The sequence below is a fragment of the Pristiophorus japonicus genome, chromosome 5 (genome assembly GCF_044704955.1).
Source record: "Pristiophorus japonicus isolate sPriJap1 chromosome 5, sPriJap1.hap1, whole genome shotgun sequence".
NCBI lineage: Eukaryota > Metazoa > Chordata > Chondrichthyes > Pristiophoridae > Pristiophorus > Pristiophorus japonicus.
The window spans coordinates 256849461-256872982 of NC_091981.1; the positions used below are offsets into that span (position 1 = coordinate 256849461).

General features: G+C 41.5%; 1 protein-coding gene across 4 annotated transcripts in view; it reads left to right on the plus strand.

The window, feature by feature from the left end:
- pitrm1 (pitrilysin metallopeptidase 1) overlaps positions 1-17012 on the plus strand; it is an 82552-nt gene extending 65540 nt beyond the window's left edge. For all 4 annotated transcript variants that reach the window (XM_070881566.1, XM_070881567.1, XM_070881569.1 and 1 more), the window contains 8 exons: positions 430-530; positions 4973-5102; positions 10900-10971; positions 12407-12519; positions 13618-13743; positions 14869-15014; positions 15539-15641; positions 16213-17012. In XM_070881566.1, coding sequence (XP_070737667.1) covers positions 430-530; positions 4973-5102; positions 10900-10971; positions 12407-12519; positions 13618-13743; positions 14869-15014; positions 15539-15641; positions 16213-16306 — 885 coding nt within the window. In that variant the 3' untranslated portion in view covers positions 16307-17012. The remainder of the gene's footprint in view (positions 1-429; positions 531-4972; positions 5103-10899; positions 10972-12406; positions 12520-13617; positions 13744-14868; positions 15015-15538; positions 15642-16212) is intronic.
- Positions 17013-23522: the final 6510 nt, after the last annotated feature.

Below are 23522 nucleotides of genomic sequence, written 5' to 3' on the forward strand. Positions count from 1 at the left end.
ACCTCCCAAACCCGTGACCTTCACCACCTAGAAGGACAAGGTGAATGGGATCAGTGTGACTGCCATTTTCCCCTCCAATAAGTCTCACACCATCCTGACTGGGACATATATCATCATTCCTTTATTGCCGCTGAGTCTAAATCCTGGAACTACCTCCCCAACAGCATTGTGGGTGTACCTTTACCACACGAACTGCAGTGGTTCAAGAAGGGGGCCACCACCACCTTCTCTAGGGCAACCAGCAATGGGCAATAAATGCCAGCGATACCCACAGCCCGAGAATAAATTTTTAGAACATTTAGTCTGCAGAAGTACTTTATTTTAATGTATTATATGTACCGGGAATTGAATTTGTATTTCTGTTAACATTATAGAATAGTACAAAATGTCCAGAAACTTGCACGTGTGCAAAATATTTTTCCTCCAAAGGTGCAACAAATGAAGAGAATTGCAGAAATGCCCGAACTCGTGACTGTTCTCCGCAGGCTGCCTCGAATTAAGTTGCATTTAATGACCAATGAGAACATGAGGTGAGTTCTTAATATTTAAAAACACATATTACCCGATTGAAATAAAGTGCATGTAACTTTAAATTTTCTGTTCTCTGGCATATTCTGATATGCATAATATATAGTGTGAGGAAGGTATGGGGATCCAGGAAGTAGTGATGGAGGAGCCTCGGCCCTTGCTCTTGTCCAACAGGTTCGAGGCTCTTACTCCTGTGTGGACGAGAGCAGGGACTGTAGGGAGGATGAGCAAACTGACCACAGCACCGTGGTACAGGAGGCCATTCAAGCGGGGGAAGTAAAAAGAAACATTGTAGTGGTAGGGGACAGTATCATTCGGGGGATAGATATAGTTCTCTGCAGCCGTGAGTGTGAGTCCCAAAGGCTGTGTTGCCTGTCCGGTACCAGGGTTAAGGACATCTCCTCAGGGCTGGAGAGGACCTTGGAGTGGGAGAAGGTAGATCCAGTTGTCGTCGTCCATGTGGGTGCCAGCGACATAGATAGGGCAGACAAGAATGTTCTGCTAAGGGATTATGAGCAGCTAGGGGCCAAATTTAAAAAACAGAACCGCAAAGGTAATAATCTCTGGATTACTATCCGAGCCAAGAGCAAATTTACATCGGTTAAATAAGATCAGAGAGCTAAACTCGTGGCTCAAAGACTGGTGTGGGTGAAATGGGTTTTGGTTCCTGGGACACTGGCACCAGTACTGGGGTAAGAGGAAGCTGTTCCGTCAGGACGGACTCCACTTGAACTGTGCTAGGACTAGTGTCCTGGCGAACCGAATAACTAGAGCTGCCGAAAGAGCTTTCGGCTAATTAGTGGGGGGGAGGGTTCAGGTGAGCAGAAACCTAAAAGCACAAAGAACAAGGTGAAGGCAATACAGCAGGGTAGCATTGGGGGAAATGAAAACCAGAGTATGACAGGAAGGGACAGAATCTATAAACATAAGGGTGTATCCGAAACTGGGGCAATAGCAGGAGAAAATGGTAAGACAACACATTTAAAAGCTCTTTATCTGAATGCACACAGCATTCATAACAAACGAGATGAGCTGTCGGCACAAATGGATATGATCTGGTAGCCATAACAGAGACGTGGTTGCAAAGTGACCAAGACTGAGACCTAAACATTCAGGGATGCTTGACAATTCAGAAGGACAGACAGAAAGGAAAAGGAGGTGGGGTAGCTCTGTTGATAAAGGATGGAATCACTGCAATAGTGAGAAACGATATATGCTCAAAGGATCAAGATGTTGAAACAATTTAGGTGAAGATAAGAAATAATAAGGGGAAAAAGTCATTTGATGTAGTCTATAGGCCCCTAACAGTAGCAACTCTATTGGTCGGAGCATAAACCAATAAATAGTGGAGGCTTGTAAAAAGGGAACAGCAATAATCATGGGTGATTTTAACCTCCATATTGATTGGACAAATCAAATTGATCAGAGGAGCCTTGAGGAAGAGTTCATAGAGTGCATAAGAGACAGGTTCCTTGAGCAATACGTAACAGAATCAACCAGGGGGCAGGCTGTCTTAGATCTGGTCCTGTGTAATGAGACAGGATTAATAAACAATCTCCTAGTAACGGATCCCCTTGGAACAAGTGACCATGGCATGATTGAATTTCAAATTCAGATGGAGGGCTAGAAAATTGGATCTCAAACCAGCGTACTAAGCTTAAATAAAGGAGACTACAAAAGTATAAGGGCAGAGTTGGCTAAAGTGGACTGGGAAAATAGATTAAAGTGTAGAACGGTTGATGAACAGTGGTGTACATTTAAGGAGATATTTTATAACTCTCAAGAAAAATATATTCCAGTGAGGAGGAAACGGTGTAAAAGAAAAGAGAGCCATTTGTGGCTAACTAAAGAAATAAAGGATGGTATCCAATTAAAAACAAGGGCATACAAAGTGGCCAAAACTAGTGGGAACACAGATGATTGGGAAGCTTTTAAAAGCCAGCAAAGAATAACTAAAAAATGATTAAGAAAGGGAAAATAGACAATGAAAGTTATCTAGCACGAAATATAAAATCAGATAGCAAGAGTTTCTACAGGTATGTAAAAAGGAAAAGAATGGCTAAAGTAAATGTTGGTCCCTTGGAGGACGAGACCAGGGAATTAGTAATGGGGAACATGGAGACGGCAGAAACTCTGAACAAATATTTTGTATCCGTCTTCTATGGTAGAGGACGCTCAAAATATCCCAACATTGGATAGTCAAGTTCCTCCCCCCCCATAGCCCCTTAACACAATCACAACCACTAAGGAGGTGTTACTCAGTAAGATGATGGGACTAAAGGCGGATAAATCCCCTGGATCCTGAAAGCTTGCATCCTAGGGTCTTGAGAAGTAACGGCAGGGGTAGTGGATGCATTGGTTGTAATTTACCAAAATTCCATGGAATCTGGGGAGGTCGCAGCAGATTGGAAAATTGCAAATGTAACACCCCTATTTAAAAAAGGAGGCAGACGAAAAGCAGGAAACTATAGACCAGTTAGCCGAACATCTGTGGTTGGGAAAATGTTGGAGTCCATTATTAAAGAAGCAGTAGCAGGACATTTGGAAAAGCAAAATTCGGTCAGGCAGAGTCAGCATGGAGTTATGAAGGGAAGTCATGTTTGACAAATTTACTGGAATTCTTTGAGGATGTAACGAACAGGGTGGATAAAGGGGAACCAGTGGATGTGGTGTATTTTGACTTCCAGAGGGCATTTGACAAGGTGCCACATAAAAGGTAACTACACAAGATAAAAGTTCACAGAGTTGGGGGTAATATATTAGCATGGATAGAAGATTGGCTAACTAACAGAAAACAGAGTCGGGATAAATAGTTCATTCTCGGATTGGCAATCGGTAACTAGTAGGGTGCCGTAGGGATCAGTGCTGAGACCCCAACTATTTACAGTCTATATTAACGACTTAGAATAAGGGACTGAGTGTAACGTAGCCAAGTTTGCTGACGATACAAAGATGGGAGGAAAAGCAATGTGTGAGGAGGACACAAAAAATCTGCAAAAGGACATAAACAGGCTAAGTGAGTGGGCAAAAATTTGGCAGATGGAGTATAATGTTGGAAAATGTGAGGTCATGCACTTCGGCAGAAAAAAAATCAAAGAGCAAGTTGTTATTTAAATGGAGAAAGATTGCAAAGTGTTGCAGTACAGCGCGACCTTTGGGTACTCGTGCATGAAACACAAAATGTTAGTATGCAGGTACAGCAAGTGATCAGGAAGACCAATGGAATCATGGTCTTTATTGCAAAGGGGATGGAGTATCAATGCAGGGACGTCTTGCTACAGTTATACAGGGTATTGGTGAGGCCACACCTGGAATACTGTGTGCAGTTTTGGTTTCCATATTTACGAAAGGATATACTTGCTTTGGAGGCAGTTCAGAGAAGGTTCACTGGGTTGATTCCAGAGATGAGGGGGTTGACTTATGAGGAAAGGTTGAGTAGGTTGGGCCTCTACTCATTGGAATTCAGAAGAATGAGAGATGATCTTATCGAAAGGTATAAGATTATGAGGGGGCTTGAAGAGGTGGATGCAGAGAGGATGTTTCCACTGATGGGGGAGACTAGAACTAGAGGGCATAATCTTAGAATAAGCGGCCGCCCATGTAAAACTGAGATGAGGAAAAATTTCTTCTGAGGGTTGTAAATCTCTGGAATTCGCTGCCTCAGAGAGCTGTGGAAGCTGGGACATTGAATAAATTTATGACAGAAATAGACAGTTTCTTAAACGATAAAGGGATAAGGGTTATGGGGAGCGGGCGGAGAAGTGGACTTGAGTCCATGATCGGATCAGCCATGATCATATTAAATGGCGGAGCAGGCTCGAGGGGCCGTATGGCCTACTCCTGCTCCTATTTCTTATGTTCTTATAATGTCACCCTGAAATGTAAGATCATCTCAGGAAAGCAAAGAAACTCATTATTTTACTTTGTAAGAACACTGCATAGACTTGAACTTCTGAGCTGGAATTTTCTTTTCCTTTCTCCCTACACCGGCCACGTATCGACTCTAGCATTACGATGGTCCGCTTACAAATTCCTGTTTCCAATATAATAAAAATTGCAACAATTCTAGCCACAAATTTGCTTCCCAATGACTTTGTTGCAGTGAGGACACAGGCAGTCATAAAGGTCATATTGGTTCAAGATTGTTGATAATTTGGAATGGAAAAAAACATGCTCTAAGTTCATGCTGATTTTATTTTTTTTTAATATGCAGATAGCACATTATTTCACAGCTTATTTAAAAAGAAATAAACTTCCATCTCGTTAAAGAGTCTATCTTGTTTCTTGAATGACAATGACTGCTAATTTTAAATACACCATAGAAGACGGGCTTTTCTAATGACCTTTGGTCATTGTACCAGTTCACATTAAGCCTGGTTTTATATGGGAAAGAGAATATTAGATTGTTAAAGGTATTTCATTGATTCATACTGTCTTGTGATAGATGTTCAGTGAATGCTGCTGCTCAAGAAATTCCAGAAATGTCAAAGGAAGTTGAAAAATTCATAAGAAATGTTCCTGGATTTGGAAAGAAAAAGAAAGACAGAAAACTCATTCGTTCAAATATTACTGAGGTACTATGTTAAGAATATTAAAAGTCCAGTGGGAGAACAGGCAATCATTTTGGTCCATCAGCCCAGGAGTCTATGATAGAATAATGTACTGTCTTGTATAGAGGGAGAGGGAACTTTAAGTTTACTCGTGACTCTTGAATTTTTTTTACTTGTGCCCTCTAGTCCTATTAAAGTTAAATCACTGATTGACTTTATTCATTTTGGAATGTGAATTTATATACTGCTATTCCTCTTCTTTGTGATGACAGTAGACCAATGCGTACAAGGTGGCCAAGGTTAGTGGGAAACTAGAAGATTGGGAAAATTTTAAACAACAGCAAAGAATGACTAAAAAAGCAATAAAGAAAGGAAAGATAGATTACGAAGGTAAACTTGCGCAAAACACAAAAACAGATAGTAAAAGCTTTTACAGATATATAAAACGGAAAAGAGTGACTAAAGTAAATGTTGGTCCCTTAGAAGATGAGAAGGGGGATTTAATAATGGGAAATGTGGAAATGGCTGAGACCTTAAACAATTATTTTGCTTCGGTCTTCACAGTGGAAGACACAAAAACCATGCCAAAAATTGCTGGTCACAGGAATGTGGGAAGGGAGGACCTTGAGATAATCACTATCACTAGGTGGGTAGTGCTGGACAGGCAAATGGGACTCGAGGTAGACAAGTCCCCTGGTCCTGATGAAATGCATTCCAGGGTATTAAAAGAGATGGCGGAAGTTATAGCAGATGCATTTGTTATAATCTACCAAAATTCTCTGGACTCTAGGGAGGTACCAGCGGATTGGAAAGCAGCTAATGTAACACCTCTGTTTAAAAAAGGGGGCAGACAAAAGGCAGGTAACTATAGGCCGGTTAGTTTAACATCTGTTGTGGGGAAAATGCTTGAAACTATCATTAAGGAAGAAATAGCAGGGCATCTCGATAGGAATAGTGCAATCAAGCAGACGCAGCATGGATTCATGAAGGGGACATCATGTTTAACTAATTTACTGGAATTCTTTGAGGATATAACGAGCATGGTGGATAGAGGTGTACTGATGGATGTGGTGTATTTAGATTTCCAAAAGGCATTCGATAAGGTGCCACACAAAAGGTTACTGCAGAAGATAAAGGTACGCGGAGTCAGAGGAAATGTATTAGCATGGATAGAGAATTGGCTGGCGAACAGAAAGCAGAGAGTCGGGATAAATGGGTCCTTTTCGGGTTGGAAATCGGTGGTTAGTGGTGTGCCACAGGGATCGGTGCTGGGACCACAACTGTTTACAATATACATAGATGACCTGGAAGAGGGGACAGAGTGTAGTGTAACAAAATTTGCAGATGACACAAAGATTAGTGGGAAAGCGGGTTGTGTAGAGGATACAGAGAGGCTGCAAAGAGATTTGGATAGGTTAAGCAAATGGGTTAAGGTTTGGCAGATGGAATACAATGTCGGAAAGTGTGAGGTCATCCACCTTGGGGGAAAAAAAATAGTAAAAGGGAATATTATTTGAATGGGGAGAAATTACAACATGCTGCGGTGCAGAGGGACCTGGGGGTCCTTGTGCATGAATCCCAAAAAGTTAGTTTGCAGGTGCAGCAGGTAATCAGGAAGGCGAATGGAATGTTGGCCTTCATTGCGAGAGGGATGGAGTACAAAAGCAGGGAGGTCCTGCTGCAACTGTATAGGGTATTGGTGAGGTTGCACCTGGAGTACTGCGTGCAGTTTTGGTCACCTTACTTGAGGAAGGATATACTGGCTTTGGAGGGGGTACAGAGACGATTCACTAGGCTGATTCCGGAGATGAGGGGGTTACCTTATGATGATAGATTGAGTAGACTGGGTCTTTACTCGTTGGAGTTCAGAAGGATGAGGGGTGATCTTATAGAAACATTTAAAATAATGAAAGGGATAGACAAGATAGAGGCAGAGAGGTTGTTTCCACTGGTCGGGGAGACTAGAACTAGGGGGCACAGCCTCAAAATACGGGGGAGCCAATTTAAAACCGAGTTGAGAAGGAATTTCTTCTCCCAGAGGGTTGTGAATCTGTGGAATTCTCTGCCCAAGGAAGCAATTGAGGCTAGCTCATTGAATGTATTCAAGTCACAGATAGATAGATTTTTAACCAATAAGGGAATTAAGGGTTACGGGGAGCGGGCGGGTAAGTGGAGTTGAGTCCACAGCCAGATCAGCCATGATCTTGTTGAATGGCGGAGCAGGCTCGAGGGGCTAGATGGCCTACTGCTGTTCCTAATTCTTATGTTCTTATGAAACTTGATTATTCATGCTACAATTATGCGTCATCTCAAGTACCCATCAGTTTTTGTGTGGAAAACGCCCTATGTGAAATGCACCACCTTGCAGAGCCCACTGACGAGCATATATATTCATTATTTTATGGTTTGTATACTGCTTAACCATTTTAAAATAAACTAAAGGTCAATTTCCATTATTCACCAAATGGATCTCTTTCTTTTTAATAGGCAATTGAGATTCTACTGTATCAAGAATCTAAATTTGGAGAAACCCGTTTAGTTATTTATTGGAAGAAGCTAGCTTAATTTGATGTGGCTGAGTGTGGTGGGGTCATTAAATAAGGTTCTTAGAAAGAGTACACAAATCAAAGGTGAACTTCAGTATCCCTCCAACTTCTGTTGGTATCATAGCTTATAATAAACCTCGTTAGAACATAAGAACATAAGAAATAGGAACAGGAGTAGGCCATACGGCCCCTCGAGCCTGCTCCACCATTCAATAAGAACATGACTGATCTGATCATGGACTCTGTTCCACTTCCCCGCCCGCTCCCCATAACCCCTTATCCCCTTATCATTTAAGAAACTGTCTGTTTCTTTCTTAAATTTATTCAATATCCCAGCATCCACAGCTCTCTGAGGCGGTGAATTCCACAGGTTTACAACCCTCTGGGGGAAGAAATTTCTCCTCATCTCTGTTTTAAATGGGCGGCCCCTTATTCTAAGATCGTGCCCTCTAGTTCTAGTCTCCCCCATCAGTGGAAACATCCTCTCTGCATCCACCTTGTCCAGCCCCCTCATAATCTTATACGTTTCGATAAGATCACCTCTCATTCTTCTGAATTCCAATGAGTAGAAGCCCAACCTACTCAACCTTTCCTCATAAGTCAACCCCCTCATCCCCGGAATCAACCTAGTGAACCTTCTCTGAACTGCCTCCAAAGCAAGTATATCCTTTCGTAAATATGGAAACCAAAACTGCTCGCAGTATTCCAGGTGTGGCCTCACCAATACCTTGTATAGCTGTAGCAAGACTTCCATGCTTTTATACTCCATCCCCTTTGCAATAAAGGTCAAGATATCATTAGCCTTCCTGATCACTTGCTGTACCTGCATACTATCCTTTTGTGTTTCATGCACAAGTACTCCCAGGTCCCGTGGCACTTTGCAATTTTTCTCCATTTAAATAATAACTTGCTCTTTGATTTTTTTTCTGCCGAAGTGCATGACCTCACATTTTCCAACATTATACTCCATCTGCCAAATTTTTGCCCACTCATTTAGCCTGTCTATGTCCTTTTGCAGATATTTTGTGTCCACCTCACACATTGCTTTTCCTCCCATCTTTGTATCGTCAGCAAACTTGGCTACGTTACACTCAGTCCCTTCTTCCAAGTCATTAATATAGATTGTAAATAGCTGATCCCTGCAGCCCCCCACTAGTTACTGGTTGCCAACCAGAGAATGAACCATTTATCCCGACTCTCTGTTCTCTGTTAGGTAGCCAATCCTTTATCCATGCTAATATATTACGCCCAACCCCGTGAATTTTTATCTCGTGCAATAACCTTTTGTGTGGCATCTTGTCAAATGCCTTCTGGAAGTCCAAATACACCACATCCACTGGTTCCCCTTTATCCACCCTGTTCGTTACATCTTCAAAGAATTCCAGTAAATTTGTCAAACATGACTTCCCCACCATAAATCCATGCTGACTTTGCCTGACCAAATTTTGCTTTTCCAAATGTCTTGTTACTGCTTCTTTAATAATGGACTCCAACATTTTCCCAACCACAGATGTTAGGCTAACTGGTCTATAGTTTCCTGCTTTTTGTCGTCTCCTTTTTTAAATAGGGCCATTACTTTTGCAGTTTTCCAATCTGCTGGGACCTCCCCAGAATCCAGGAAATGTTGGTAAATTACAACCAATGCATCCACAATTCCTGCCGCTCCTTCTCTTAAGACCCTAGGATGCAAGCCATCAGGTCCAGGGGATTTATCTGCCTTTAATCCCATTATCTTACTGAGCACTGCCTCCTTAGTGATTGTGATTGTGTTAAGTTCCTCCCCCCCCCCCCCCCCCCCTATAGCCCCTTGACTATCCACTGTTGGAATATTGTAAGTGTCCTCTACCTTAAAAACTGATACAAAATACTTGTTTAGAGTTTCTGCCGTCTCCATGTTCCCTATTACTAATTCCCCGGTCTCGTCCTCTTAAGGGACCAACAATTACTTTAGCCACCCTTTTCCTTTTTATATACCTATTGCTATCTGTTTTTATATTTTGTGCCAGTTTACTTTCATAGTCTATCTTCCCTTTCTTAATCATCATTTTTAGTCATTCTTGCTGGCTTTTAAAAGCTTCCCAGTCTTCTGTCCATAGAAACATAGAAACTTAGAAAATAAATGTAGGAGTAGGCCCTTCGAGCCTGCACCACTACTCAATATGATCATGGCTGATCATGCAACTTCAGTACCCCGTTCCTGCTTTCTCTCCATACCCCTTGATCCCTTTAGCTGTAAGGGCCACATCTAACTCCCTTTTTTGAATATATCTAATGAACTGGCCTCAACAACTTTCTGTGGTAGAGAATTCTACAGTTTTGGCCACTTTGTATGCCCTTGTTTTTAATTGGATACCGCCCTTTATTTCTTTAGTTAGCCACGGATGGCCATTTTGTTTCTCTTGCACGCTTTCCTCCTCACTGGAATATATTTTTCTTGAGAGTTGTGAAATATCTCCTTAAATGTTCATCAACCATCCTGCATTTTAATCTATTTTCCCAGTCCACTTTACCCAACTTTTGTATCACTCGGATTCCAATATGAGAGATGTTTACAGGTTTCATTCATGAATCCAGCGGAAAGTTTATAATTCCATGTCTACTAATTGTAGTTTACTGCAGTTCTAATCAAGTTAATGGATGGAAGTTGCGTGTAATCTTTATACTGACCAGCGTGCCCCCTTCCCCAGCTGAAGTGTTATTCAAAAGATGCAGGTTTTGCCTGATGCAACTGGCTTTGTTTTTGTGAGAGCATTAATCATGCTCTTAGACATCTTGTTATCTACAGCAGAACTATGTAAAATGTTTCTGATGAGAAATTGTAAAATAATGGTTGTCATTTTGAGGAAGTTTGGTAATTGGCTGCAATGTTTGAAATCAGGTCTTTATTATTGAGAGTGCCCATTGCCATACATTGCTGACTAATCACTGCTGATGCAATCATTGTGCCTTGTAGGTGCAATTCCAGTAAATAAATTACCTAATTCAGAGAATGTGGTGGTCCTCAGTTTAGTGTTTTGCTTAATTTCACAAACACTGACATGAACTTCCTTTATTCAAACGTGTGTCTTTAGTGCAGAGTGGGATCTTGTTTAAAAAAAAAACTACTGGTGAAATAGTTATTTAAATTTTAGTTTTGGATGTAGTGCTCCATTCTCTTAAGTATTCATATCCTCACTAGGTTTGTAGAGCACATATATTTCCAAACTGTAGCAAATGTATGTTTATTTCATATTTCAAATTGAAGGATTAAATATCATTTTTTTTTTTCATTACAGAAACTGCTCAATCCTGAAGAAGCTGGGGGAGAAGTATCTGGAGGCTCAAGAGCTACCAAAAAGCTAGTGTCTGTAAGGCCATTCACAGTGACTAATGGAATTTCTGAGACTGTTGACCGTTGCCCAGATAGATACCACAAATCACACAATAACATTGCTGGGTCTGGCCTTGGTTCATCTGAGTTATCAACCCATTGACTATCTTATTTCAGTAGAAACAGCAAAATATTTCTACTATCTGATATTATTCCCCTTCATCTGGAGTTGGATGCAGCACTTGAGGCTGGGTTAACATAAATAGATAAATTTTAAAAAATCTGACTATTTCAGATCTATTAACACATAAAGCAGTACCGGCACGGACACGATGGGCCAAATGCCCTCCTTCTGTTTCGTAATTTTTCTATGTACAAAAATGATCAGTGCAAGGCAAGAGTGGTACATTTTTTGATATTAGTATTTGAATTTTGAAAAAGGAATCCAGAATTAGGTTTTTTCTGCTACTGCATCCATCATTTTGTACATATAATAAAAACATAAGGAAAAGAATGAAAAAAGACCATTCGGCCTTGGAGATTACAAAGGATATTTTTTTAATTCGTTCATGGCTTGTGGCAAGGCCCATCCCTAATTGCCCTTGAGAAGATGGTGGTGAGCCGCTTCCTTGAATCACTGCAGTTCATGATACTTCTTTGTAGTGGTTTTGTACAACTGGGTGCCTTGCTGGCCAGAGGGCACTTAAGAGTCAACCACATTGCTGGAGTCACATATAGGCCAGATGAGGTAAGGACAGCATATTTCCTTCCCTAAAAGACATTAGTTAACCAGATGGGTTTTTAACGACAATCGAGTAGTTTCACGATCACCATTACTGACACTAGCATTTTATTCCAGATTTATTTAATTAACTGAATTTAAATTCCCCAGTTGCCATGGTGGGATTTGAACTCTTGTTTCCAGATCATTAGTCCAGGCTTCTGGATTACCACTATGCTACTGTACCCCAAAGCCTGGGATGTACTACAGATTAGTAATAGACCTCTGATTGAGATGGTAACATTGACCAAGATTCAGTCCAGGCTGTTTATAATGCCCTGAACTCCTAAATGCATTACTGCTTTGTAATGTACTCCAGGTGATATACCATGGCTCGATGTCTCACGAACTACTTCCTGTCTACTGATACAGGTCTTTGTTGCAGTGCAATATTTTGGGTTTTGTTAATTTGACATTTTAAGAACCTTGTTCAACAGGAAACTAGATATAAAAATGGTATCTTAAATTTATAGCATTCTCCAATATTTATATTTTGGGTGTTTTCTTAAGACTTTTTAAAAGAGAAAACTTTTATAGGTTGGAGATACAAGATGAACTGGTGCTGTTGTTTAGTAGTAATTCAGCTAAATGCTTGAATCCCACTTGGATTCGGAGATAACTCATTTCTACATATTTTTGCACCCATTAGCAAAAGTTTAATTAAACCTTTATCTGCTTCCTTCTCTCTTAGGAACCCACCTTCAAAGCTTGTCAAATGAAAACTCATTTCCAGCTTCCCTTCCCTGTGAATTATGTGAGTGAATGTATTCGCACAGTTCCCTACATGAATCCAGACTTTACCAGGTAAGTTACATTGAAATTAAATTGAACACATTTGTGTTAAATTTCAAACACTAGTGTCATATTGGACTTTGAATATTGATCAAAATAAGGACTAAAAATAACAAGGGAGGAGGGGAAAAAGCACATTTAGTGTGTGTGTGTGTGTATATATACATAAAGAAAATCTTTGGAAAAACTCCTAAAGCTGACCACAGAAGGTGAGCTTACCAGTCTTGGATACATTCAGGGGAGGGAGTGAAATTACTTCTCAGTTCCCGGTGGTTTTGTAAATTAGTACATTCAGGGAAAATAGTAAAATTAACATCAGCTCCTGATGATTTTATAGTAAAATTCACCATCTGAAATGAAAGTCCAAACTTCAATTCCCAGTCTGCGTGAGTTGGCTAATCTCCAGCCAGACGATGGGGACAGTAACATTAGCTTAGACTAGGAAGTAGAATAAAATCATTAGATTGCTATCCAGTGAATTGCACATGAAGAATAGACATTGCACAGGGTATTGCAGGGCTGATGACCCCATACATGAGTCAGTACCTTCAGGTGAAAAATAAAAAGTAAATCGAAATTGTGGAGATTTTTTTGAGCTGCACTATCCTTCCATGACTAATGAACCTACTGCAGTTTTTCAAGGGATGACGAATAAGTAAGTTGGGGAATATTCTAACATCCATTTCTAAATGGAGATGGCTGATACCATCACAAGTTTTCAAACCCAAGAACAGGAGCAGGAAAGGTTTATTCATAGATCAGCCCCACTTGCCTGTCATCTCACCATATTCCTCAATCCCTTTATCCAGAAATGCATCACAATTTACTCTTGAACCCATCTATACTGTGCTTCAGTGGACTTCCCTGGTAACCTAACCTTTTCCAGCATTTGAGAGGGTGGGGGAAAAGAGATGAAAATATGTCTTGCTGCTTCTTGATACAGAATGCTGATTTGTGACACAGCCCATTGGTATATCAGAGTATCTCTCTTATTTTCAGTTTCTGTATGAAACAGTCCCGTGGGCACTGAATTCTCTATCGTATACGGTAAGCTGGTATTGTTACATTTGCATTTGACTATACTTGCTATTAACTGTGTTTTATTTATAGTCTTCGCGTTCTTGCACGGCTATTGACCGCTAAATATCTGCACCGGGAAATTCGTGAGAAAGGTGGTGCCTATGGAGGAGGTGCCACCCTAAGCCACAGTGGCCTGTTTTCATTCTATTCTTACAGGTACATGCTTCAGTTACAATTGTCAATTTTGCTTCAGTTACAATTGTCAATTTAGAATAGCATACATTCTGACGAGTAGAAAACAGAACAAAATATCCAGCATCTCCTTTTCCTGACTTTTATCGGCTGTTGAAACCTCTATGAAAAAGTACAGGATCCTTTTTCATTTTTTTTAATTTGAAAAAAGTTAATCTGTTATCAAAACAATGAATTTCTCTATCTAAAAGACATTTCAATTTACTACAGTGAATCCCACAACAGTGTCTTGTAAATTTGGGACATCTAGATGTTCCACTATAAAAGAAAATTGGGTTTCTTCTCTACATACAGATTTTGAAAGTGTTAAATTAACTGGGAACCATTGATGTTCACAGCAAAGAATAGGACTATTCATCCCATTGTGTCATCATTAACTCTTTGTTAGAGCAATTTACCATTCCTAGATTAAGAGTTTTAATAAATTTTCATTTGTTACACAATTTATCCTTATAATTTGACATAAATATCAAATTAGTGGGGTGCACACTTGATAAAATGTTTTTTTTTTGGGGGGAGCGGGTGTCGGGTCGGGGGGGGGGGGGATAGGTGGGCGGGTGAGGCCATTCAGCCAGGGCTAGCGGCTGCGTGCTTCGGGCCCCTCCCACACAGTTCGGCGCCTGGAGCTACTGCACTTGCGTGCCGACTGTAGCGCGCATGTGCAGAGGTCCCGGCACTGTTTTCAGCGCCGGGACCTGGCTCCGCCCCCCCCACAGCTCGTGCTGGCTGCGCCGAGGGCCAGAGGACCTGTAAGTAGGTGGAGAATACCGAGGATTTTTTTAAGCGCCGTTTTAGGCGCGAAAAACGGGCGCCCAGCTCGGAGGGGCGCCGTTTTTTTTCTTGGGGAAACTTGGGCCCTATATTTCAGCCTTCAAATGTCTGACTCCATGACTATCTTGCTTTCTTGTAAAGAAACATGTGGAACTACAAATTGTCTGATTGTGGGTTTGTAATGTGTTCAGTTTTCATCAATGAACAAATGTTGATGTTCTGTTTGAGGATATAAAGTATAATGAGAAATAGGCACTGCTTTAACACATAATTAATATATGGGATTATTTCTTACTGTTTTAAAATAAAATCTTCTAGAGATCCAAATTCTCTCGATACAATATCTGTATTCCGAAGGAGCGTGGATTGGGCCAAAATGGGAAAATTTACAGCAGAAGATATTGATGAAGCTAAACTGTCTGTATTTTCAGTTGTGGATGCTCCTGTTGCCCCATCAGATAAAGGTAAAGTTGATTGTGTTACCTAGAATGTTAAAAGTTGCAGATATTTGGGTTTGTAAAGGGATAGGAAACCGTGATCACATCATTTGTATAACCCCAAAAAGATTTGGGACATTTTGAATTTGGAGAATTTTTAAAAGCTGTCGACGGACAGGAATGTATTCGTTAAAGTTGATTAGGAATTGAATTTGCTGGTCTGTGCTTCCAACAAAATCTTTGATTTTTTTTTAAATAATAATTTTTTTAGTAAAACCAAATCTGTTCGCAAATGTAGTTCAGCAGGTCAAACAACCTCCGGGAAAGCTAATGTATAGAATTAAATGTGAGTGCAGTTGCAAACTTCTTTTGCTAGTTGGGGGTGAATGGGAATGGCAGAAAATAGTTACAGAATTTGGGTGGATGATTCATTTTAGAATTAACAAAGGGAAATGTGATGAGCAAAATATATTGACAGACCTGTAAAAAGGGCATTTGGCAACTGAAAATGTGTTGTTTATTTTTGACACTTATTCTACTTTGATCACCAGGATTGGACCGTTTTCTATATGGTATCTCGGATGAAATTAAGCAGAAACGTAGAGAGCAGCTTTTTGCTGTTGATCATGATGGCTTGGTAGAAGTAGCTAACAAGTGAGTAACTTTAAAAAAAAAATCCCAGAGTTCTAAAAAGACACACAGCTGTATTGAAGTGTTACTTTTCTAGAACAGAAAATTTGAACTTCCATTCCCCTCAACCCCAATCACTTCCGGGAGGGTTTTTTTGAAATTTCTAGTTTCCATCTGATACTGAAACACTTGATCGGAGGAAGAGTTTTATTACCGTAATGTTAACTCTATATAATTAAAGTAACCAGTTAGAAATTTCTGCTTGCCCTGTCTTTCCTTTGGTCATATTATCTCTTCCACATTATTTTTCTCATTTTTCTTTTACTTGAATTCTGACTAGTATGACCCAAATGCTTGCAGGAAGTCCCACCTGTTCAAAATGACCACATGTAGTGAATTTGTAAAGGGGCAGCCCCGGGTTGATGGAATATTTCTGTTTTTATCTGGACGTTGAACGAGCTCGAATGGGGGCATCCATATCCCGAGTTGATGTGCTCTGATGTTTAACCTAAAGAAAACATTGTGCTCCAATTAATAGATGTAACTATTTAAATTAGTTAATGTTTCTATTTTTAATGCTTTTTTTCAATATCAGGTATTTGACAACTGGACACAGCACATGTGGAGCTGCAATTTTAGGGCCTGAAAATGAATCTATCGCTCGAGATCCAACTTGGGTACAGAGGTAATACTCTAAAGTAAAAGGAGAACTAATGCTAAGGATGTTGATCTCATTCTCCTGAAATAAAGCTGAAAACGGAATCAAGATGGGTTCAACCGAAATGTTAATGTCTCCATGTGACGGTGCTCTGAAGGAGATGAAGGTGGTAACAGCAATATTCCATGATCTTAAAAACTGATCAAAGCTTTTAGTGAATAAGACAATTCAGTAGAAAATCAGTGTTGCCTCAATTGTGTTTTCTTTCTCAGTTTGCAACTACTGTACCAGAATAAATATGGATTCCCTACATGTCCAATGCTTGAAGAAACATAGGGGGCATATACAATCAATGTGTGTAGCACTTGAAGAAATATAAGGAGCATAATAACTAACCTACATGTGATTTTGAAGAAACGATCATGCTGAATGGGTTTCCTCCACAATTACGATGTGAAAAGTTGTTAATTCTGTACCATGTCCTTTGCAAGAAGAGAAATGTAGAGAACACCCTCAACTTGTTTCTATTTAAATAGAATTTGACAGCTGAGGATTCACTGGAACATTTGATAAAAGCATTCTGCTTCCACTGAGATTGAGACAGCTGGTCTGCATGAGCCATTCAAATTGGTGATTGCCAAAACTTGTATTTTAGAACCTTGATGCCTGTATTTTTACTGAAGCAAATTAAAACTTTTACATGGTGGGTGTAAGGATTAAAGCTGTGGAGCAATGTTTTGTCCTTGTATTCAGTAGTCTAATTTGCCATGTGGTGTAATGGTTTGTTCATACCACTAAGTAGAAGGTTATCTATCTTCAACATTCTCATTGGATCAAAAGTAAAATGATCCCATTGTGCCCATTAGACTTGTGCTACAACCTGACTACAAACTAAGCCTGGTTTTATACTCTAATACAAAAGCAACATACTGTGGATGCTGAAAATCTGAAAAAGAAACACAAAATGCTGGAAATACTCAGCAGGTTTGACAGCATCTGTGTTGTCATTTACAGCTTCTCCAAACCCATCTTTCCTTGTCCCATTACCACACTCTTTTGCCTTACACCATCATCCCTTTTGTCATTGAATCACTCCCGCCTTCCGCCCTATCCCAGACCCTCCCTTTTGTTCTTCCCTCCCCTCCCCTTTTCACTGGCTCTGTACGTGCTTAAAACCTGTTGTATCTCTAACTTTTTCCAGTTCTGATGAAACGTTGACTCTGTGTCTCTTGCCTAACCTGAGTATTTCTAGCATTTTCTGTTTTTATTCCTTGTTTTATAATGTCCCTTTCACCATGATACTCCATCATCATCATCATCATCATCATCATAGGCGGTCCCTCGAATGAGGGTGACTTGCTTCCACATGAGTTCACAGATGTTTCAGTGAAGGATCTGATATTCCAGTCCTGAACTTCAGGGGTGGAAGATGCCTGTGTGTGGATTGTTTTAATGTGTGGTGACCATTGCACATCAGCCACCACATGGGCTTGACAGAGCTAGGCCTTTATCCAGTGGCAAGGGTTGAACCAGGATGACTAGAGACCTGCTCTGCTGCACGGACATAGAACGCACACATATCGCAGTGCGAGAGATCGTGGCGGAGGTTCGGCAAATGAGGGTACGGGGCCCAGAAGAGCCGAGGGCCCAGAGGCAGCACAGGCCAGCCCACACTGCGATTGATTTATACCACAAAAACAACTGATTTTTATACCTTGAAAACGTCCCAAGGCACTTCACAGGAGCACTGTCAAACGAAACATGGCTCAATGTTAGATCTCTTAATTTCCAATGAAATACGAACTCCGGTTGTAGTTTTAATGTAACTTTATTCTGGCAGCAGCAACAAGCTTCTGGCTTTAAGCCAGGCCTTTGTCCTTCTGAGACCACATGGCCAAAATGGCTGTACTTATACCTGGTTCAATTTACAGAAAAGAACTCGCCTTCTTTGACCTTATTGGCTCAATTGATAGTTTGTTAACCTTTAATTGGCTCACTACCCAAGGTCCTAAAATGTCAAGTTGATTGATGAATTAATGCAATGTGGTCTGTGTTTTCTTAAAACTGCAGCCAGGCTGCAGGCTGCAAACTGAATCATAAAACATCAGGTATCATTGGTTAAACATTCTACAAAATAATTTCATACATGTTAAGAGTTTCCTTCTAAAATTTGTTGATGTGTTTCGCCACATGTCCGGACTAGTAGCTTCCACACAAATTTACACCAACCTGAATTCCATCGTGGCCACAATGGAAGTTTGGTTTTAGTAGGTTAATTAACCTTATTCCAATTTAATCCAAATCAATATCTTAATTCAACCAGTAAACAACCTTCCCTTAAGCATAACATACCCCTGTGCCACGTACAGACGGTCTGCTGGGACCTGCAAGGTGTCTCACATGCGGGACAGCAGCTACAGCCGCCTGGTCGCAACAACATTTAATCAACATAAACAAACAATATAAAAGTAAAATAATTACAACAACTAGAATTAAACCTTCCACCGATGAAGTTCCTATTGAACCTAGCCATTCAGTGGCTCCGCTCCACAAAGTGAATGATGGGGGTTGCTTAAGTTTTTCTACCTCCTTTTGGATATGCTCCGCTAAGTGGGTAATTTCTTCGGAGCTATCTCGGATATATGTGCAACACTCAGTTCCGAGTAAGGTGCAAGTATCTCCCTTTTCAGCCAGGGTGTAATCAAGGGTCAGTCTATTCTGTAGGGCTACTGTGTGGATTGCTACCATTTCTGCATTGATCTTAACTAGGCCTCTGAGGTATCATTGGCTACCTGTTCCACAACAGATGCCATGGTAATGGATTCCCTTGCCAGTCTGGCGGTCCCATACCTGGGGATCAGAATGGCGAAGAACCTCTCTGTTTCTGTGATAGCTCTCTTAGGACGGTGTAAATGTTCCGACAGTGACTTTATATGATACATATAAGGCACAATGTAGGCTAAATAGCAGGATCCCGTCCAATTCTGGGGCAGCCAAGGGTAGGCCTTGTGGCCACACACCCAATAGGAGCCATTATAGGCAATGAAGGTTAGCTGTTTCTTTGTCAGCAACACTCCGGGGCCTGTCCAGGCTTTTCTATCTGTTTTATTCAGAATCCCCGTTACATTAAAAATTTCCCACATCGGCCCAGTTTGGACGGTTCCGTGGCTTGATTACATTATAATTTCGGAAGCAGTTACTATACCCCATATTTTGGCCTCTTTTGATGTTTCTAATCAGACAGACCGATTCCCCCGGTCTTCCTATTCCCGTTGTATTAGTGATAACAAAAAATGGGGGCCGTTTGGAATTATTGTAGCATGGTTGGTATCTCCCTTCAAAGGTAGTCAGATTGTAACCTGCTGACTTCCATTTACGTGCTCAGTTTTCCGTATCCTGAAATGCATTGCCTGTTTTGTTTTGATTAATTATCCACTCAGCCATTTTCGAGATATTCAAGGGAACTGGCCTCAAGGGAATCCCTCCCTTTGAGTGAATAGGAATATGCGTACACACCCAACAACTAGAAATGTTACCTTGTTTGGCATAAATGTATGTCATATAAAAAGGTATTTACATGTAATTCCCTTGGTACTCGACTATTTCGCTTTGGTGCAGAGGGTCAGCTAGTAAGAAGTAGGCCTATGCCTAGAATACCTACAATCAGTAATACAGTAAATTTATACATTTTGGCAAAAAGTAATTGTCCTTATTAGATTTCAGTTTCAGTTACGGGTGCTCGTTTAACGTGTGAAGTGTGGATCCAGGCTTTCTTTCCTTGGACTTTAACAGCTGCCTGGGTAGTCAATAACACTTGATAAGGTCCCTCCCAATTGGCACCCAAAGGTTCTTTATGCAACTTTTTCACATACACCCAGACTCCCGGGATGATGTTGTGTCCTCCTTCAGGTGGATTACCCCAAGCTGCCGATACCTGTCGGGAAACAGAACTAATAGCATTGGTTAGGTTCTGACAGTATGATAACAAAGTGTCACTCATTAAGTGAACATCAGCTTTCCTTAAATCAATAGTTCCTGGCAGCGACATGGGTCTTCCTGTTATAATTTCAAATGGGCTTAGACCTGTAGTTCTGTTCAGGGTTGCCCTAATGCTACATAGCACTATTGGTAGTGCCTGGGGCCATGGTGTTCCTTCTTGGTGATACTTGGCAAGCTGTTGTTTCAGAGTTCAATTCATTCACTCTACTTGTCCTGATGATTGTGGATAATAAGGACAGTGTAAATCCCACGTAATGTTCAGTAACCTACAGACTTCTTGGCAGACAGCACCTGTGAAGTGTGTTCCCTGATCTGAGTCAATGCTACTCGGGACTCCCCATCGGGGAATGTAATCCCTACACAAGACCTTTGCAGTGTGATTGGCTGTGGCTCTTTTAGTTGGGACAGCTTCTACCCATCTAGAGAATCTGTCGACCATGACAAGAATGTTAGTGTATCCTTGGCATGAAGGAAGAGATATATAATCAACCTGCAGATGCTGGAATGGTCCGACAGGGGTAGGGGGCCTCAGTTGGGGCATTACCATGATGGGTCCAGAATTATTTTTCTGGCAGACCACACAGCGGTTTACTAACAGCTGGGCGTGTTTTTTAAATCCCCGACCCCACCAGCTTTTCTAGAACCATGCCGTCATCTGTTGTGAGGCCAAGTGTCCCCACGAGTGGATCTGTTGGGCTAAAAAAGGCATAAGAGCTTGTGGCGCGACTGGCTTGTCGGTAACTCTTTGTCTCCAGACACCATCTTCACATAGCTTAATTCCTGCCTCAATCCATGTCCATTTTTCCTCTCGGGAGCACTCGCCTTGCATTGTTTGAAGGTCTCATGTCAGAGTCCTGAGTGCTTTCAATCTGCACCTCTGTGTTGGTTCTTCTGGGGGAACGCCCTGTGAGGCGGCATCTTTAGCTGCCTGGTCGGCTAGGGCATTTCCCTGTGCTTCTGTGGTATTTTCCTTGGTATGGGCCTTACACTTCAGGATGGACACTTCCTGAGGTAATTGTATGGCCTCCAGTAAGTCTCGGACTTCTTTTCCATTTCGGATAGGTGTACCAGCAGCAGTGAGGAATCCCCTTTTCCGCCATAACAGACCAAAGTCGTGAGTGACTCCAAAAGCATAACATGAATCTGTGTAGACATTAGCTGTCTGTCCTTCTGTTATTCGACATGCTTCTGACAGGGCCCGTAACTCGGCCTGTTGTGCTGATGTTCCTGAGGGTAAACATTCTTTTGCCACTACCGCATATAAGGTTGTAACTGCCCATCCTGCTTTTCTGGTACCATTGTCAACAAAGGAGGAATCATCTGTAAACAGGATGAGGTCTGGGTTGTGCAGAGGCTCCTCTGCTGCTAAGGCTGCTTCTTCTGTTTCTTTTAAAATCTCCATGCAGTCATGCTCTTCACATTCTCCCCCCTCTTGCTCCCTCGACTCTGACATTGGGCGCATAATTGCGGGATTAACCGGGCTGGCCCGGACGATATGGAGATTAGGAGCTTCCAAAACTGCTGTCCAGCGGGTCCATCTAGCTGCCGTCACCTGAGACATTCTATTCATAGACAGCAAAGCATGTACAGTGTGGGGACACTTGACAATCAGCTTTTGGTCGAGGACTAGACCCGCAGTGATCATTACCGCTCGACATGTAGCTTCCATGGCCCTAAGGCAACTTCCCCATCCAAGGGCTACCACATCCAGTTTTGCCGAATAATAGCCAATAGGTCTTTGCCGATCCCCCTGTTCTTGTGTCAGTTTTGCTGTCATATATCATCCTTTCTCATGGACAAACAGGGTAATTGGCTTACCACTGTCGGGGATTCCCAGAGCCGGTGCCGAACACAAAGCCTTTTTCAAACTTAGGAAGGCCTCTTGCTGTTCCTTAGTGAGGGTGATGGCTTCTTTAGAGGCACGTTTCCCCTTTAATATATCATTCAGTGACTGAGCAAGCTGTGTGAAGGAGTCAATCCAATTTCTGTTAAAGTTACACAATCCCAAAAAGGACCTTAGTTCCTGAATAGTAGTGGGTTTTTTAGCAGCCCGAATGGCTGCAGTTCTATCCTGGGTAAGTTCTCTCTTTCCTTGTGAAATCTTTTATCCCAGGTATACAACCTCTTCTTGGTATATTTGTGCTTTGTCGTTGTTGGCTTTATGTCCTTTCAGCCAAAGATGGTCCAGCAAAGCTCGTAAATCTTGTTCATGTTGTTCTTCCATGTTTGAAGCTAGCAGGATATCGTCTACATATTGGATGACTGTGGATGACAGGGGAGGTAATTCTCGCAAATGGCTTTGTAAAGCCATGTGGAATACCGTAGGGCTGTTGTGGAAACCCTGCGGTAACCGGGTCCAAGTATACTGTTATCCTTGGACCGTGAAAGCAAACCACTGTCGAACCTCCGGTGCCAGAGGCACTGATCAAAATCCATTGGCCATATCTATAACCGAGAAATATTTATGTTCCGGTTTGAGGGCATTAAAAATGGTGGAGGGATCTGCGACCAAAGGAGCTTTTTGATCAATACACTGGTTAGCTTTCCTATAATCAACAGTCAAACGCCAAGTCTCATTAGATTTCTGTACCGGCCACACGGGGCTATTGGAGGAGCTATGCATTTTAATAAGCACCCCTTGTTTCTCCAAATGCTGAATAACCGGTAAGATTCCCGTGATGGCATTTGGACTGATGGGATACTGTTTAGTGCATGGAGGCTTGGTCCCGGTAAATGACGCAGGCTCCATTCTTATCTTTAGCCCATATCGTGTGTTCCTTCAATTCTTCTTTCTTCAAAGTTCAAATTGACCATGTCACCCGACCATCCTCGAAATGCAACGATGAATCTACTTGGATTAGAATGTCCATTCCCAAAAGGGGTTGATCTACTGGGCCTATCCAGACCGGCGTGGTTAGTTCATGTGGACCCAGCCCTATAAGTACCGATGTTGTCCTTTTAATTTCCATTTTATGGCCCCCAACTCCATAGGCTGTACGTGCCCTACCATCCAATGGCAAAAAGTCTCCATATTGTAGGGGTAAGCATGTTAATTCCGCCCGTGTCTAAAAGACAGTCCACATCCTTATCGCCCACCCTCACAGTTATATGTAGCCCATCTCCCTTTTGTTGTATTAGTGCAAGGAGGTGGACCAGGGTGGGCTCTAATCGTTTTTTGCTATCCCAAGTAACTCCTTCTATTGTTGTATTGTCAGTCGCTTAAATGCTTCTATGAGGTCGTTATGTTG